We start from the raw sequence: 17,630 nt of genomic DNA, 5'->3' as shown, positions 1-17,630 counted from the left end.
GTCAGGCATTGTTTTCCAATGCCAGTAATGGCCAGCTATGACAGAAATGGCCTTCAGAGGTAGACCATTACTCTAAAGCAGTGTTTCTCAACCTTGGCGACTTGAAGATCATCGGCCATGCCAGCTGTGGAATCCTAGAAGTCCACACATCTTCAAGTTGTCTAGGTTGAGAAACACTGCTCTAGAATACTCACACCTGTTTCTTCTCCCAGGGCAGTTGGGCTCAGAAAATGATGAAAGTCCTCCCAGCCATTCATTGAATTAGCAAACTGTGATGGTGCTTCCCTTCCATACCTCATAGGACTGTTGGACTCCATGAGGAAGAACAACAAACAAAGCCTCCAACCCAGCTGATCAAAGTAGTTGTGACAAGAAATGGTGATTCCCTCTGCCTGCTTCTAACTTATTATCAACAATATAGTGCAACATTCCCACAGTATTCAAAAATAACCAGAAAATCACCACAATCCATTGAGCCTTTAGCCCTAATTGATCAATAGTGGTATCCATGTGATTAATTTTTATTTTTTTAATCTCACCTACCGTGAGTCTTTTGACTGGGGAACCTTATAAAAGCTGCAAATAAACAAACTGAACCTATCTTGATATACTTTATTTTAAAACGATGTTTCGTTCCTATAAATTGGATATCACACAATACTGTACTAACAACTAATAAATGTGGACAGGGAAGGAGAGAAAAATATACCAATTTTAATATGAGATGGGTGAATCTGCCATTCTTATATTCAGGTAGGAGTGCAAATGAAACTAGACTTGGGTTTTTGAACATCTCCAGTTGTGGCAACTCCCATAAATTTATATGAAATGCCTACTTAAGAGAAAACTCTATATCATGAGTGGACTAGTGAAATGGCACAGAAAATGTGAGGGGAAAGTGCAGAGAGAGATATTTTTCACCTGGAAATATGCATGCACATGTACACATATGATTGTTTGAATCTTTTATGAACAGCTAATTTCCAGCTGAGGCAGAAACAGGACAGAACCAACATGCCTTGAAAATAATAAAATCATGCAAAGAAAAAGAAGCACCACTGGGCATCTCTTTATACAAATAAGAGTATTTTACAATTCTAAAGAGATAAACACACATTTTAAAAATTAAAGTATAAGTAGGATATGTAGGGGTTTTTTTTAATTGCCATTCTATTAAGTCTATTTTAGATTTTTTAAAAAAAGATTCCCTGTTTTATACCTTGCTTCTGGACTATGTGGGTTCTGTGCATTTGAACCCTGGACATACGAAGGAATAGGGAAAGAAAGAATAAACTTGAATTTACTTTTGAGGCTGAAGTACATGGAAAGTTCCCATCTCCTAGATGGGCAATTTTAAAAGATGTCACAGGTGACAGTATCAGAGGTCAAAGATCTAATGAAAAAGAAAAATGTCAAAGATGAACCTGGAATGACTTTGAAAACTGCATGTTCCAGTTCTGCTGAAAGATCTGACCCACAAGCTGCAAAGAGGGATCAAAAGGCCACAAGACAAGGGGAGTCTGGGCAGACGTTGTCCTCTGGGGATCATGTGAAGATCTCAAGAAAGCAACAACTTCATGATTTGTTTAGGCTCCAGTGACGTGTGAAACTGCAAGAACTGCATGCCAAGGTCATGTGATTGGTATCACAGAAATCACGTTTCTGTTTCAACTATTCCATTAACATTCTATCTATTGAAACACTAAACAGCTAGTCCTTGACTTACAGCTGTGATTGAGGCTGGAATTATGGTTGTTAAGTCATGCCTGATTTTATCCCCTTTTTTGCGGCAGTCATTAAGCAAACTCCGAAATCATTAAACAAACATGGCGGTCATGAAGCAAACCCATTGTGCGAAATCGAATTTGGGTCGGTCACTGGAACCACAGATTTATTCTTCTGAGCTTTCAGACTCATGCTGAAGCCCATCTTCAGGGAATTTCTCTACTGGAATACGTGCTTTGGGCTGTTCGGTGATTCATGTTTACGTGGTGTTTTTCTATTGTCTGATTGGTGTGTTGATGGCTAGCGATTGGCTGTCGTTTCCTTGTCCTGCTAAGCCAGCGATGAAATCCAGCTGAATCTATCCAGCTGACACGAATTGGTAGCACCAGCAGCGGGAGGCTCCGCCCACCCGCCGGGACGTCATTATGACCCATTTTTGACCCTCTGCGCATGCACAGAAGGCTCTATGAATGCACAGAAGAAGCGCACGCGCGCTCTCATTTCCAAACCGGTAGCGAAGGTAAGTGGATTTCACCGTTGTGCCAAGCTCTCAGCTCCTAAATATTTGATAGGCTGGTGATAATTCAGCATTCCTGTTGACTGACAAGGGGCCTGTTTCCCAGGCTTCAATCACTTCCCTGGCTGTTTTTGTGCCTGCTCATCCAACAATCTTGATTAGCTACAAAATTTAATCTGTGTCCTTGTTCATTGCAATGGGCAATGTACCCAATGGGTGTTTTTTTTTGCTAGAAATGCTGGTTTCCGGCAAAAGACATTATAAATTACAATCACATGATTGCAGGATGCTGCAAAAGACTGTAAATGCAGGTCAGCTGACAATTGCCCAAAATGTGATCACATGACCACAAGGAGGTGGGCAGGCGTTAGAACTTCAAAATTAGCTTGTAAGTAGCTCTGGGGTGGTCTGTCATAACTTCAAATAGCTGCTAAGTGACCAGTTTTAACCCGAGGAGTACCTGTAATGCTATTGGGGTGGATGAGAGGGTTGGTTTTCTATGTATTAAATGTCATGAAAAGAACCCATGCCTTGTGGGGAGGGGGGGCTACAATAACACTAGCACTTAGACTTATATACCGCTTTACAGCCCTTTCTAAGCAGTTTACAGAGTTAGCCTATTGCCCTCAACAACAATCTGGGCCCTCATTTTACCCACCTCGGAAGGATGGAAGGCTGAGTCAACCTTGAGCCTGGTGAGATTTGAACTGCCAAATTGCAGTCAGCCAGCAGTCAGCAGACATAGCCTGCAATAATGCACTCTAAGCACTGTGCCATCATGGCACAAATAAATTTTGAAGCAATAACCTTCTTTTATTGCTATCCTTAATCATTGGCATTTGGCAGAGATTCCATCTCACTACATTGCGCGAAGTGAGCTGTAGCTTATTAAAACCTATGTCTTTAATGCAATTTGTTAATCTGAAAAGGTTCTACCATAACTTTTTCCACAATTCTGCATCAAGAAGGAAGAGGGATTCTGGGAAATTAGGCAGAAAAAACCCAGCAGGGGGTTGGCAAAACCACTGATTAACTTCCCATATTGGGGCTCAATATTAGGGATCCAGATTCAGGAATCACGTCTCAATATAATTGTAGGGATGGTTTTGCTGCCAGTCCAGGATGATTTACAGGAAGCCAAAAGCAGTGCATTGGAGATTAACATCACCATCATCACTACCACCACCAAGAATTTCCAATATTTTTAAGACAAAAATTTATCGTAATATAATCTATCATGGATCATAGCCTCTGCCATAAAGAAACTATTATTTTGTAAGGTGAAATATAACTCTCCGCTGTTTTTTGCTGCCACAGGCCAACACAGTTACCACTGTAGAAAATGCACTGTAATAATGCACTGCAAATAACACTGTAGTATTACAATACTCTTTTATTTTCACTCCTTTTCCTAATACCTTCAAGCAAAGGTTTAGTCTGTTTGATTGCCACTTCATGCTTGGTTGATAATTTTATTGAGCTGTTTGCTATCTGATCATCAGGGACAGTGGTGGGTTTCAAAAATTTTTACTACCGGTTCTGTGGGTGTGGCTTGGTGGGCGTGGCATGGCTTGGTGGGCGTGGCTTGGTAGGCGTGGCAGGGGAAGGATACTATAAAATCTCCATTCCCTCCCCAATCCAGGGGAAGGTTACTGCAAAATCCCCATTTCCTCCCGATCAGCTGGGACTTGGGAGGCAGAGAATAAATGGAGCGGGGCCAGTCAGAATTTTTACTACCGGTTCTCCGAACTACTCAAAATTTCCACTACCGGTTCTCCAGAACTGGTCAGAACCTGCTGAAATCCATCTCTGATCAGGGATCTTTATTGTTTTAAGTCTCTCCTTTCAAATATATCTCAGAAGTGACGTTTCAGTGATTACAATTAGAAATCCTTTCTCCATCAAGAGGAGCCCTATGGAAGTCAGATAAGCAAGCAAGCACATGATATGATGTGCATAAGACACAGAAATAAATTGTAAGACAGGTAGTCCTTGACTTATGACCATTTCTTTAACAACCATTCAAAGTTACAACGGCCTCGGAAAAAGTTACTTACAACCTATCCTCAAAGTTACAACATCTCTCTGTCTGTCTGTCTCTCTGTCTGTCTCTCTCTCTCTCTCTCACACACACACACACACACACATACCTATAGTCATATGATCACAACTTAGGTGCCTTGCAACCAGCTCTTATTTTCTACACTTGCAGCGTCTTACAGTTATGTGAATGGGATTTGTTCTCAGTCAGTTCCAACAAGTCTATTCAATTGGGGAAGCTGAATTTGCTTAATGACCACATGGTTCATATGTGATTTGCTTGGTAAGAAATAGTAATAAAGTCAAGTCTGATCACATGATGATGATTCATTTTATGACCACATCGACTAATGACAGAAATTCTATTCCCAATTGTGGTTGTAAGTCCCTACCTCCAGAAAATCGGGGGGGGGGGGGGGAGAACCATCTTCCAAACCAAATAGGCAGCATTTTGCTAGCAATAGGATAAAATGAAATGGTGAAAACTATACTTTTTGTATAGATTGGATTTTATTTTTCAGCTGTGGATCAAAGGCTTTCCTTTGACCCACAGGCTTGAATATTAAGCAAGCTGAGCTCGTGAATATAATTAATACTTGTGCAGATGGATTCCCTTGGCCTTATCTAATTGTCTGAGATTAACCACCTTGACATAGTTTATGATGAAAACTCTGTCCCTCCAGAGACAGATGTTTCCGCTGCACCAGCCTGATTTTTTTTTTTGAACAGTCGGTATCTTGCTTAAGCTAACAACTAAGAAAAACATTATCCAAGCTTCTGAATTAAAATAACAGTTGAATTCTTTGATAAACAATCGGAGTGCTACTACACATATCATATCCAATTAAGAAGAAAGCTAGGCATTTCTTTGTTTAAAATATGTCTATCCAAATTTATATATATATATATATATATATATAGAGAGAGAGAGAGAGAGAGAGAGAGAGAGAGAGAGAGAGAGAGAGAGGGAGGGAGGGAGGGAGGGAGGGAGGGAGGGAGGGAGGGAGAGAGAGAGAGAGAGAGAGAGACTGACTGATCTTGAAATAATAATACTAATCTAAGCCAAATTACACGTCCAAAACATCAGCTCTATTAAGGTGCTAGATATTGATGGACAAGGACAAGAGCCTTCTTTTTCTCTCTACTTAGTGTGAAACTGGTCTCAGTTGAAGAGCCCAAACAGAGGAAACCTTTAAATTGAGGGCCATCCTGTAGGATGCATAGACACCCAATTTAAAATGATGACAGATTCAATTAATAATCAAAGTTTACAAACATTTTATAATACAGTACGGCATGATGACTCCTGTAGAGTTTAGACAGATACAGTTTTACAACACTTTATCCCACTAGTTCAAAGTGGTTATCAACAACCCCAGTAAGGCAAAATAAAATGAATAAAATAAAGTAACCAGTTCAAGCACAGCAGTAATAATCAGAACACCACTCAAAAGGAATCGCCACAAAATCGAACAATGATACACTTCATTTATATTTGAAGTCGCTTCCCAGTGTTAGCATCAATGCCTCAGCTCCACCTCAGATCATCAGGCATTAGGTTCTCATAGGAGAGTAAACCCTACTGTACACTGGGATCTATGTTGTGAGCGCCTCCTCCTGTCCCCCAGTCTGTGGAAAAATTGTCTTCCACAAAACCGGTCCCTGGTACCCAAAATATTAGGGACCAATACTCCAACAATACTCATCATTAAAATTAATCTTTAGCCCATAAGATGTCATTCTCTTTCTCGTCTGGTATCAGGATTAGTTACCATAAGGAAGACATTGGGAATCATATTTCCTGGTAGAGGGTCTTTAAACAGATGCAAAAATTCTCTCAGATTATTTCGTTTACTGCTATATATGCTATGTTAATGACCAAATTGCTAATAACCAAGTGCTATGGGCACTTATACTTATCCTCTAAACATTACCGATATTAATAATACGAAGGACATAGCTCAGGGTAGGAATTTCAGACATATATTTAGGGCTACCCATTTTTATCAAATCTCCAAATTGAATATTCCCGCCATCTACTTGATATGGTACATTTCACATAAGCATTATTAGTCAGGGAAGCAACAGGGTATGGGGAGGAATAATTCTGATTTATCCGTGTTATTGCTTAAAATGTAATGATAACTCTAGTGTTTGCCAGTAAATTGTAATAAAATCTTGCGCTACTATAAGATTTCAAGATCAAGTTCCTATAAAAGCAGTTATTGATTAAATTAAATTGCTCCCATAAAGACTTAAGAGAATCAACCCTCACAACTTGCCATTGTGGTAATGGTCAATAATCTTGGCCTTTGGGGAACAGTTCCATTTTGGCATTACCTTAAATCCACTTTCCAAATGCCCATTTGTACAGTAATAGCTAAGCTAAAAATTAATTGATCAGTTATATTTACTGTGTTTCTGTAGGGATTCCAGCTTTGTGTTGGTTTTACGCAGAAAAAACCTCTCCAAAGGCATTGAAAGGCTCTAGCGGTTAAAATAAAAAATAAAAACAATGAAGAGCAATGGGAGAAAAGTTTTGGCGCAAAGTTGTCCTGTCCTCCAAGTCACTGCATTGTGATGACACAGGACTGGAATCTTCAGGGGACTGATGATATCTCCCATTCACTGTTGTCATGATTTTCTGGGACTCAATTTCTCATCTCTAGTCAGTTATGACTCAAAGGTGTTATCTAAAAAAGGCAAAGCATTTTGAATGCTTTGGATGTACCCTTCCCCAATCTTTCTGATATCTTCCAGCCCACACCTCTTTTTCCCAGTGTCTATCTCACCATCCACCGACATCTTTTTGGTATGTTCTCACTGCCCCCATTCATCTCCTGATCTTCGATTCCTGATGAATCACCTTCCATCTTCAAAAAAATCTCAAAACTATAAGCTAAATAATAGCCACTGGCATGGCAATATTCATAGCTAAGCTGCTTTTTTTTTAAATTAAACAACCACAAAGGCTGGATTCACACATAATGCCAGGCCATATATTGTGATGGGCTGTATGCTAAAATAAAGCCAGGTCATAACACACACTTGAAAGTAAATCAGGAAGCCTATAAATGGGGAGTGTGTCTAGCAAGAACAAAGAATGCTTATCTACAGGAAATATGCATGTGTAAATCTTGTAACAATTCTGGGTAGTTAGAAAGCTGATAAAAGTAACAAGAGTTAAACAAGTTGCAGGCCTCATCTAAAAATTAGGAATGGTGAAGGCCTGCAGCCAATAAAATGTGTGTTAGATAACTCCTGGGGCATTCATTAGCCAAGGTTTAGGAATAGGGACAGCTAGAGACCAATAGAACAAATTGTAGAATTAGTACTAAAATGTTTATTAGATATTTCTTGACTTGTCCTGCTTCCTCTTTTAGTGAAAATGTATAATTTGAGACCGCCTTCTACCGCATAGCTCCCAGAGACCGGTAAGATCCTACAGAGTTGGTCTCCTCCAGGTCCCATAGGCTAAACAATGCCAGCTGGCGGGCCAGTGGGGGAGGGCCTTCTCTGTGGCTGCCCCAGCTCTCTGGAACCAGTTACCTCCTGAGATCTGGACCATCCCCACCCTAATGGCCTTCCGAAAAGCGGTGAAGACCTGGCTTTTCCGCCAGGCCTGGGGCCATTGATCTCGCTGTTGCGATCTGGCGAGATCCGGCCATGAATGGTGTGAATGGGTTTTAATTGTTTTTAATGTTTTAATTTTTAATGTTTTTATATATGTTTTTTGAATGCATTGTAAGCCGCCTTGAGTCTTCAGAGAAAGGCGGCATACAAGTTGAACAAATAATAATAATAATAATAATAATAATAATAATAATAATAATAATAATAATACTTGAACATTTTGACTCTACAAAAAACCACCTTACTCGGAACAGCTTACATCCTCCAACGATACCTTAACAGATCCTAGGTCCTTGGTTAGGACTCGAGCTGCTGAGCTATTAACCAGCCTCAAAGGCTGTGAATCTCACTAAAGATTAAATAATAATAATAATAATAATAATAATAATAATAATAATAATAATGCTTACTTAACCCTTTTTTCTTGGTTCTTGGCATTTTGGCCAGGAGCCCTTTTCCTTGGAGTACTCCAATAAAAAGCAGAAAACCTGCACTTTGTGTCTGGCATCCATTATTGGCTTTAGCACCAGGCTCAGACCCGAATTGGGGACAACAATCTTGTTCAGCCAAAAGTAAATTAACCATACTGGGTATTATTTAGGACAGAGGTGTCAAGCTCAATTTCATTGAGGACCCCATCAGGGTTGTGTTTGACCTTGGGGATTGGTGTGGGCATGGCCAGGGTGCCCGTGGTCATCTCGATGTCACTCGTGTCAGAGCCCGAGAGCTCTGCCGGCGAAAATGGGCTCACAGGCTCCGTTTTCAGCTGCAATGGCTTCCTGCCACCCTGTGCCAGCAAAAGCAGAGCTCGGGGGGGGGCACACATGGGGCCCCCAGCCCTGTTTTTGGTCACAATGGCCTCCTACAGTCCTCTGCCAGTGAAAGTGGAGTTCGGGTTTGGGTGGCCATGCGTGGACCTCCCCCCCCAGGTTCCATTTTCAGCTGCAATGGCCTCTTGCCACCCACTGCCAGTGAAAGTGGAGCTGTGTGCAGGCCCCCCAGGCTTCGTTTTCAGCCGCAACGGCTTCCTGCAGCCCTCTGTCAGCAAAAACAGAGCTCGGGGGGGGAGGGGGGGCTCATGCTCCATTTTCACTGGAAGAAAAACTTTCTGACCTGAATTTCAGATCTACTACAAATTCAACAGACTGACATGGGACAAGAAGTCGTCAAATTTCAAAACCAAGTGAGTTTATTTTTTTTTTTTAATCAGACAACTCACGGGGATCCACGTATGCCCAAGTGGGATGGAGAGGGACATTCAGCGGGGGAGAAAAGGCCCCTGCTTTCATCCCTTCTGCTGAGGTTGCCTCTTCATAGGTTGGTGGTACTGCTGGGGCACTAGGTTGCTTTCGTTCAGCATTTCCCTGCTGCCCTTCAGAATTTGCAGGCTTGTTGTTCACAGAGAGCTGCAAAAGGGAAAGAAAAAAAAAGATTAATTTAAAAAAAAAAAGAATGACCATTTTTCTTGTAAATTTTACATGGGGAGAGATGGAGAAGAGAATCAAAAGTAGATGAGGTCCAGGGTTTGAGGTACAGGTAGTCCTCGACTTACAACCACAATTGAGCCCAGAATTTAGATTAAAGAAGATTAAATTGAAATAATAACCCTGTTTCCATTGCTCAGATAATCTAGAATGACTATCCCATTTTAATAATAATTTATTTATAAAGAAAACTTGACTTCCTTTCAAATAAATACCATATTTTTCAGACTATAAAATGTTCCGGACTATAAGATGCACCTAGCTTTTTGGGAGGGGAAAAAAAAAATCTGCCTCTGCCTCCCAGTAATTTTCCTCCTTGCAGCAAACAGCAAACAGCCTGGTCAGCTTCAGCACAGCCTGGTTTAGCACAAGCAGCTGATTGGCAGTTGGATCGGCCTCCCAGAATACTGCCGATCCGCTGTTCCAGGCTGCAGGGATTGCTGCCTCCCATCGCTGTCATCACTGCCCATTGCCGCTGCCACCGCACACCCCATTTTTGGACTCTGCACATCCTGTTTTCAGCCTCCACATGTCCCATTTTTGGCCCGTTCCAGGCACCACCTGCAACGGGCCAAAAATGGGATGTGCAGAGGCCAAAAAAAGGATGTGTGAAGGCCAAAAACAGGGCATTCAGAGGCTGAAAACAGGATGCGTGGAGGATGAAAATGGGACATAGAGGCCAAAAATGGGACGCACGGAGGCCAAAAATGGGGCACATGGAGGCAGCGATAGGTGGCAGCAATCCCCGCAGCCTTGAACAATTGATCGGCGGTATTTTGGGAGGATGCGGGCCCGCAGGTGAGCGGGGCTTCAGCAACATTTGCTCTATAAAATGCACAGACATTTCCACCCACTTTTTTGGGGGGAGGAGTGTGTTTTATACACCAAAAAATATGCATTATTTCACCTACTGCTGATGACATATCACCATGAACAGCTACTGACTGAAACCAAACATAGATATTTAGCTTCCTTCTCACTGCTACCATGTACTTCATGGAAACAAAACTTTTCATAAGGTTGCTTGTCAATTATTTCAAGAGCCTTTCTGTTAGCCAATAGCAGCTGAATGAAGGCACATGAATCATGAAACTTGCAATTTATTTATTTTATCCATTAGATATAATTAATGTCTTTCTTCAAGGAGCTCCTGAAGCTTTTATTAATGGAAGGCAGAATCTGGTAGATGTGAGTCTCCAAATAATGCCCCAAGTATCAAAGTATCCATGGGTACTTCTTTTAATCTAAAATTATATTGAAATATACCACATATATTCATGAATAAATCCATTTCTAGATAAGACATCTCTGGATTTTTTAACCAAAATACCATTTGAAACACACCAGTCATAAATACGTAAACTGACTCTCAAAAATTTTATATTTTAATTTTCACAATTGGCTTATCTTTCAGGGACAATGAATCTGCCATGCTTCAAAGAAAATTGTCAGCCTCCAAGATCATCTTAATTTCTGGCCCCCTCCAACCCACCGACCCCAAACCTACCTCTCAATCATAGACACTATTTTAGGAAACAAAATGATGGGAAACACCAGTCCAGGGCTTTCTTTGGAAAAAAATGTCTTCTGGTCAAGAAAATAACAAAAGTAGTAGTGTGGAAGATTATGCAAAGGTAATTGGGATAGGGAAGCGGTCTGCAACCTTAAATACTCAAAGAGCCATTTGGCCCCTTTTCCCAGAGAAAAGAAAAAACCGGAAGCCACAAAACCTGGGTGGGCGTGGCCAACTCGATGTCACTCACTTCCACCAGTCACATGACCCCTCCTAGCCACACCTACCCAGCCGGTCATTAGGGGAGAGAACCAGTTGTTAAAAAGCACTGGGAACTACAAAATCCTTTTGACACATCTCTCTCTCCCCTCCCTCCCTCCCTCTTTCCCCCTCTCTCTGTATCTCTCTGTCTCTGCCCTGGCTGCTTCTCCAACCCCCGCCATCGCCTTTACCTTCTCACGCCAGGCGAGGAGTGACTGGAAGGGGAGGGCGAGGTGCGGGGCCAGCCAGTGGTGGGATCACCTGACAGGGAGCCACAGCAGAGGGCCCAAAGAACCGCATGCGGCTCCGGAGCCACAGGTTGCTGACCCCTGGGATAGGGGGTTACAGCGGGTATCTGATATTCTAGAAAATGGCAGCTTTGCAAGTGTATATATCTCCAAAGGCAGCTATTTTGTGACTAAATAAGCTTCCTAAGCATCTAATCTACTATTAACGTCAGAATAATACTGCTGTTGACATTTTTCATTTAATTTGTGAAAGTGCTCATATTTAAATTTCCTAGATTGCTCTTAGTATTCTATGAGAGACTTAAAAAAGCTGAACAGATTGGATAAAATCCAATTTTCTGTTGCCATAGTCATAAGAGTATTTTCCTCTATTCCTCCTTTTAGAAAGCCAATAGAAACCAAGACAATGTCAGAATGTGTCTTAGAGTTTGGCCTCAGAAGGGAAAACAATAGCTCTCTGCATGTAATTGAACAATTCCCAGTTTAGCTAAGGATGTTGGGAGTTACAGCTGAACAAAACCTAGTGGGAAGCACACAAATTACCCAATTCTTCAAAAAAGATCCTTGGATAGAAAAGCCACATTCCCATATATTTCTCAAAATATAGACAGTACTCCTTGACATCTCCACTTTAAATAACTGATTCAAATTAGAAATCCTGTTAACCTCAATAAGACTTCAATCCTAGTTAGTCTGCCTAAAGTTGTAAGCTTGTCATTCAGTTTGGGTTAAGTCACTACTGTCCATCACCTAGCAGCCGCATAAAGACAGACGAAATAAAATGAAAGCTCTTTCGATTGAATAAAGCCTTCCTGTAGCCACTTGCAGCTGTGAAATAACAAATTCTATACAGATTATGATAATTGAACACATTTTAGCTGCACAAGCTGAGGCAATCGGTAAATATTCAGAATCAGAAACACAACAAGAGGATAACCCAGAACTGCGTCACTGTGGTGCTGCTGAGACAGGGATGACCTAATCCAAAGGAACAAGCTCTTGGACACACACACATATGCACACATACCCTGGTGCTCACCAGGATTACAATAATCAGCAGACCCTTCCGGGATTATAGTTCCATAACATCTGGAGCGTATCAGATGGCTAAAAGGAGACTTCGAAGATGGGAATTGGGAATTGGGGAGAATAGTGAATAGGGATTGTTGCCAAAAAAAAAAAAAAAACCCTCTCCAGCCAAAATGACCTGCTGTTCTTTGGTGAACAGATTCTATCATTTCATATTTTGTCCTAAATGTCACTGGGTAGCCAGAGGAATGTAATTTGAATTCAAAATTTCAACATCCTCCAGCTACATTCTGGTGCCCAAGTCAAAGTTACATAATTCCTCTTCTGCTAAGTAATTTTACTGAATTGTTGATTTCATAATTTGAATTATTTATTTTTAAAAGAAGAAAATGATATATTAAGTGGAACATCTGCAAGCGGTATATAGCTAGCCCGAGGATTGAAAACAGGAAAGAAAGAAAGAAAGAAAGAAAGAAAGAAAGAAAGAAAGAAAGAAAGAAAGAAAGAAAGAAAGAAAGAAAGAAAGAAAGAAAACACAGAATTCAGCATATCAGTCCAAAAATAGATGTTTGCTGTTGAATCCATGATTTGCAGCTCTCTGAATGAAGATGTATGTCTCTTCCTGAATTACAGGTTCTAAATTTAGGATCTGATGCCTGGTCCTTGTGACATTCCAAGTGACAAAGTTGAGAATTCAGGTAACGGATCATATATAACGTGCAACCAACAGGATTTAGAGCATTATAAAATACACCATTCACACTATAATTTGCCATCCAGGATGGCAACCTGAAACCTATCAAGGGGTGAAACTCAACACACATTCAATTAGATGCTCTTGCTAAGATGTCACGGCAACAGATTTCTTAGTACTGGGGGAGAACCAAAGCAAGCATGGAGAAATTGTATCTCTTATGGATTCAGAAGGCCCTCCCTCCCCTCCTTTCCCTGCTTGGGGAAGTAAAAATGCTTTATAAAGTTTGTGAGTCATCTAGATTAAGGTAATTTTTCTAGGGCTGTTAAGAAACTTAATCTTGGTAGAAGCGTAGGGAGGCAGGGCGATCAGCCCTATATTAATTGAATAATAAAAATCTCTCTTCCATCTGTATACACTGAGCATCCAGAGAAAGCAGATAGCTTACAAGCCCTTGAGATAAAGAGGGTGATGGGAAATTGATAAATCGAATATAGAGGTCATTCAGCCACATGAATTAAGGTGCAGAGTCCTGCTCCAGCTTGAACCTACCTTCCCCTGCGTCATCTTTTCCTCTTAAGTGACGCTCCTCGCTCGGATAATTCCCCTTCAGAGAGGAAGGATGGAGGCGAGCAGATTCAGTCTCCTCTTTTAGCAGCCAGCTGGGCTAGGATTACCTCTCTCGGGTGGGCACCGCTTCTGCCTCTGCCGCAGCCTGCAATAATGCTCCTACGTTCCAGCAACATCTAGAGCATATCTCTCCGCTGATGGAGCTGGGGCGATACCATTGCCCAGCTTTTGAACAGGGGTGGGGGGTGATGCTGAGGAGAGCAGGCTCAGTCAAGGAAGAAATAGAGAGGAAAGAAAGTGGCTATTATTATTATTATTTTTTTTAAAGGCTTTTTCTGGGCCTGATTTTGCAGAATCGCAGTGCGAAGATAGAACCCGGTGGATGCCAGGATGCAGAAGAAGGTCGAGGTCCAGCATTTTGCAGTGGGAACAGGAGGGGAGGAGGCGGTGATGCAGGGAGAGAGATGAAATGAGATGCGCTTAGAGGCACCCGCTTTCCTGTGTTACTAACAGCAGCCTAGGGAGCAATTGGCAGCACAGCCCCAGGGACTATTAGATTTCTCTGGCACCTGAAAAGCTTTGCTCATCAGAGACAGGGAGAAATCCCTGTTGCTCTGCTTAGTTCAGTAAATATCTCCCCCTTTCTCTCTCACAGACCAACTGATTCCTTTGGAGTCCTTTTTGAAATGTTACAGCCATATTCAACTCCTTTTATTTGTAAAATCATAGGTCAACCGCTTTGTGGCCTAGATGCATCAGCGACTCCTTTCAGGCAACCCTCGCTGTGACTTGTTGTCAATAAAGCACATTGCTTTATAGGAAGTTAGCACCCACCCCTCTCCAAAAAAAATGAAATATTTTAGGAAATATTAAAAGGGCAGAATATTTCCCCTAAAAGGAAGGCAGAAACTCAGCCTCCTCCCCACCTTTGTCAATGGGCCATTAAGGCCTGGGCCAGTCTATTCTATATAACAAATATCTACCTCCTTCAAGCAGAGCCATAATAGGAATTGCCCAAAGCCCTTTCATTACATCATCACGCAGCAAGTCTCAACCAATCTTGGGACTCAGGACAGCCTACATAGTTGCCCCTGCATGGCCGCATGGGAGTCTGACAACCAATCAGAATACAAGCTCAAATTCAAAAGCCCAGAGAGGGTATAAAACTCAGGTACTCTCAGCATCTCTCTCCTTTTGCTTTTTTTCCACCTTCACTCAAGATCTTCAAGGCATGTGATCCTGTCCACCATTAAAACCATCTTTCCAAGCAGCCACCATGTTTCCAGTGTCCTTTTCCCTACTTGGAACTGAACCCAGAAGGATATTTCTTCCAACATCTTATTTTATTTATACAATTTTTTTAACAGTTTATTTATACATTTTCACATTACATGCATACATACATGCTAAGTGAACAGCATATTGTCTGGATCATTTTGCTTCTATGATAATACTTTTCCCGCTCCTCATTTCTATCTCTATTATCCAACCATTTGTAAAACAAATCCCATGTTTGAAAATCCTCTATCATCTTTTCCTTTCATCTTTAATGTTAATCTGTCCATTTCTGCACAATCTATTTTTTTTTTTTAATTACACCTTCTGCTGTAGGTTTTTCCTCATTTTTCCAGTGGTGTGCAAATACAATTCTTACTGCAGTCAATACATGTAATATTAGATATATATTCTCTTTGCAATATTTTTCTGGTACTATGCCCAACAAAAATATTTCTGATGTAGAAAGTTAGCACCCACCCCTCCTAGAAGAATGAAATATTTTAGGAAATATTAAAAAGGCAGAATAGTATATTTCGCTAGATGAGAAATTGAGAAACATGGTCTTGGAGACAGAAACTCAGAACCTCAGGTCCCTTGCCCCTGCCCCCCCCCCCACCAGATACTGAGCTGTGGCAGCTTTAGAAATGCAGATTTGGTAATCCATTACTGCCTGCAGCAACATCTGGCTCTGAACAATGGCAGGATAAAGCCATTCAACCACAATAGGAATTGCCCTTCATTGCATTACCAAGCAAGCTTCAACCAAGCCTGGGACTCAGACAGCCTACAAAGTTAGCTGTGACCCCAATAGCAACCAATAGAATACATGTTCTTGCCACAGGAACAGGAAGCTCAAGGGCAAGGCCCAAGAGGGTATAAATAACCCTCACTCTCCACTCCATGTGGTCAGCTGCCCAGGACCTCAAACCCATGGTGGTCCTGTTCACCAATAAACCATCTTTCCAATCAGCCTCCATGTTTCCAGTGTCTTTTTTCCCCACTTGGAACTGAACCAGATGGATATTTCTTCCAACACTGGTTTATAATCTAGGTGCTGCTTTAACATTTTTTCTAACCATGTATGTATTTTTGTCCAATATTTCTTTGCCTTTGCACAAATCCACCACCTATGATAATAGGTATCTGGTGTCTGGTTACATTTTCAACATCTGATGGACAGACTTTTAAACATCTTTGCTAGTCTCTCCAGTGGTAAGTGCCACCTATAAAACATTTTATATAGATTTTCCTTATAAACTGTTGCCATTGTCAACTTACGGTTTCTTTCCCACTGTTTTTGCCATTTGTTATTTATACAATTTTAATGGCCGGCCATCTCGGGTGATTCGGGTGGTGTGCAAGGGTTAGAAACACAAAACCACGACAAATAACCCCTTGGTCTCCATGGATAAGCAATAACCCCACACACTAAAAAAAATAAAAAATCCAAAGCAAAAAATAACACCACACCATACTTCCTCAACAACAGCAGAGCTCATCTAGCCTGCTGACCCAAACCTCTATGGAGACAGCCAAGTCTTTGATGCCTCTGAATCTCCAGGATGATGCTGTTCCATAGAACAGATACTGTACTGCGACTGAGAAGATGCAACTCCAAGGTGCAAAAAGATGACACTATGTGTTAGAAGGAGCATGTCCTGTCTGCTAGATCTGGCGGAGCAAGCTAAAACGACAGGAGAAAGGCAGTACTGCAAAATAGCTTGGCCATCACTGTGTAGGTTTTGTTATGCTTGATCTTTCACTGTGAGCCATCACCATCCAGTGATCCACCATCCAACAAAAAAAAGATCAGCATGCCTCTCCCCTTTCAAGGTCTGGCCTTATTCTTGAGTGTTTGTTAACCAAATCATTGGGATTATTTGAATTCTATACAGGTAGTCCTCAACCTACGACCACAATTGAGCCCCAAATGTATGTTGTTAAGCAAGAAATTTGTTAAATGGGTTTTGCCCCGTTTTACGAATTTTCTTGCCACAGCTGTTAAGTGAATCACTGCGGTTGTTAACATGGTTGTTAAGTGAATCTGTTTTCCCCAATGACTTTGCTTGTTAGAAGGTTGCAAAAGGGAATCAAATGACCCCGTGACACTGTAATCGTCATAAATATGAGCCAGTTGCCAAGCATCCAAATTTTATTCACGTGACCATGGGGATGCTACAACAGTCGTAAGTATGAGAAGTGGTCATAAGTCACTTTTTTCAGTGCCGTTGTAACTTTGCATGGTCACTAAATGAACTGTTGTATACTAGTCTCTTCCAACAGGATACCCACCAGATGTGATGTGTTTCAGTTCTCATAAACGTTGGCAAGCTTTGCTGTTCTATCTCAGGCAACACACTGTTAGACAATTTCTTCTTCTCCAGGTTTATGTAACGAAGTGTTTTGTTATAGTAATGGGTTCCACTTACCTTCGCTGCCAGTTCGGAACTGTAAGCGTGCGGGCGCATTGAATTTTAATGTCATTCAAACAACAGCAGCACAAACAATATACTGTATTTTCTGGCGTATAAGACAAATTTTTAACACATGAAAATCTTCTCAAAAGTCGGGGGTCGTCTTATACGCCAGGTGTTGTTCTCCTGTAACCAAGCAGACCAGCCCGAAAGGTTCTGACGAG

General features: G+C 41.4%; 1 protein-coding gene across 1 annotated transcript in view; it reads right to left on the bottom strand.

Moving 5' to 3' along the window:
- FAIM2 (Fas apoptotic inhibitory molecule 2) overlaps positions 1 to 14,770 on the bottom strand; it is a 38,689-nt gene extending 23,919 nt beyond the window's left edge. Inside the window, exons 1-2 of the mRNA XM_034412242.3 lie at positions 13,697 to 14,770; positions 9,135 to 9,321 (exon numbers count right to left, since the gene is read on the bottom strand). Coding sequence (XP_034268133.2) covers positions 9,135 to 9,321; positions 13,697 to 13,711 — 202 coding nt within the window. The 5' untranslated portion in view covers positions 13,712 to 14,770. The remainder of the gene's footprint in view (positions 1 to 9,134; positions 9,322 to 13,696) is intronic.
- Between the last annotated feature and the right edge of the window lie 2,860 nt (positions 14,771 to 17,630).

Source organism: Pantherophis guttatus, chromosome 2 (genome assembly GCF_059756535.1).
Source record: "Pantherophis guttatus breed Tessera chromosome 2, ASM5975653v1, whole genome shotgun sequence".
Classification (NCBI taxonomy): Eukaryota; Metazoa; Chordata; class Lepidosauria; order Squamata; family Colubridae; genus Pantherophis; species Pantherophis guttatus.
The sequence above is the reverse complement of the archived record's forward strand: the minus strand, read 5'-3'. Positions and strand labels throughout refer to the sequence as shown.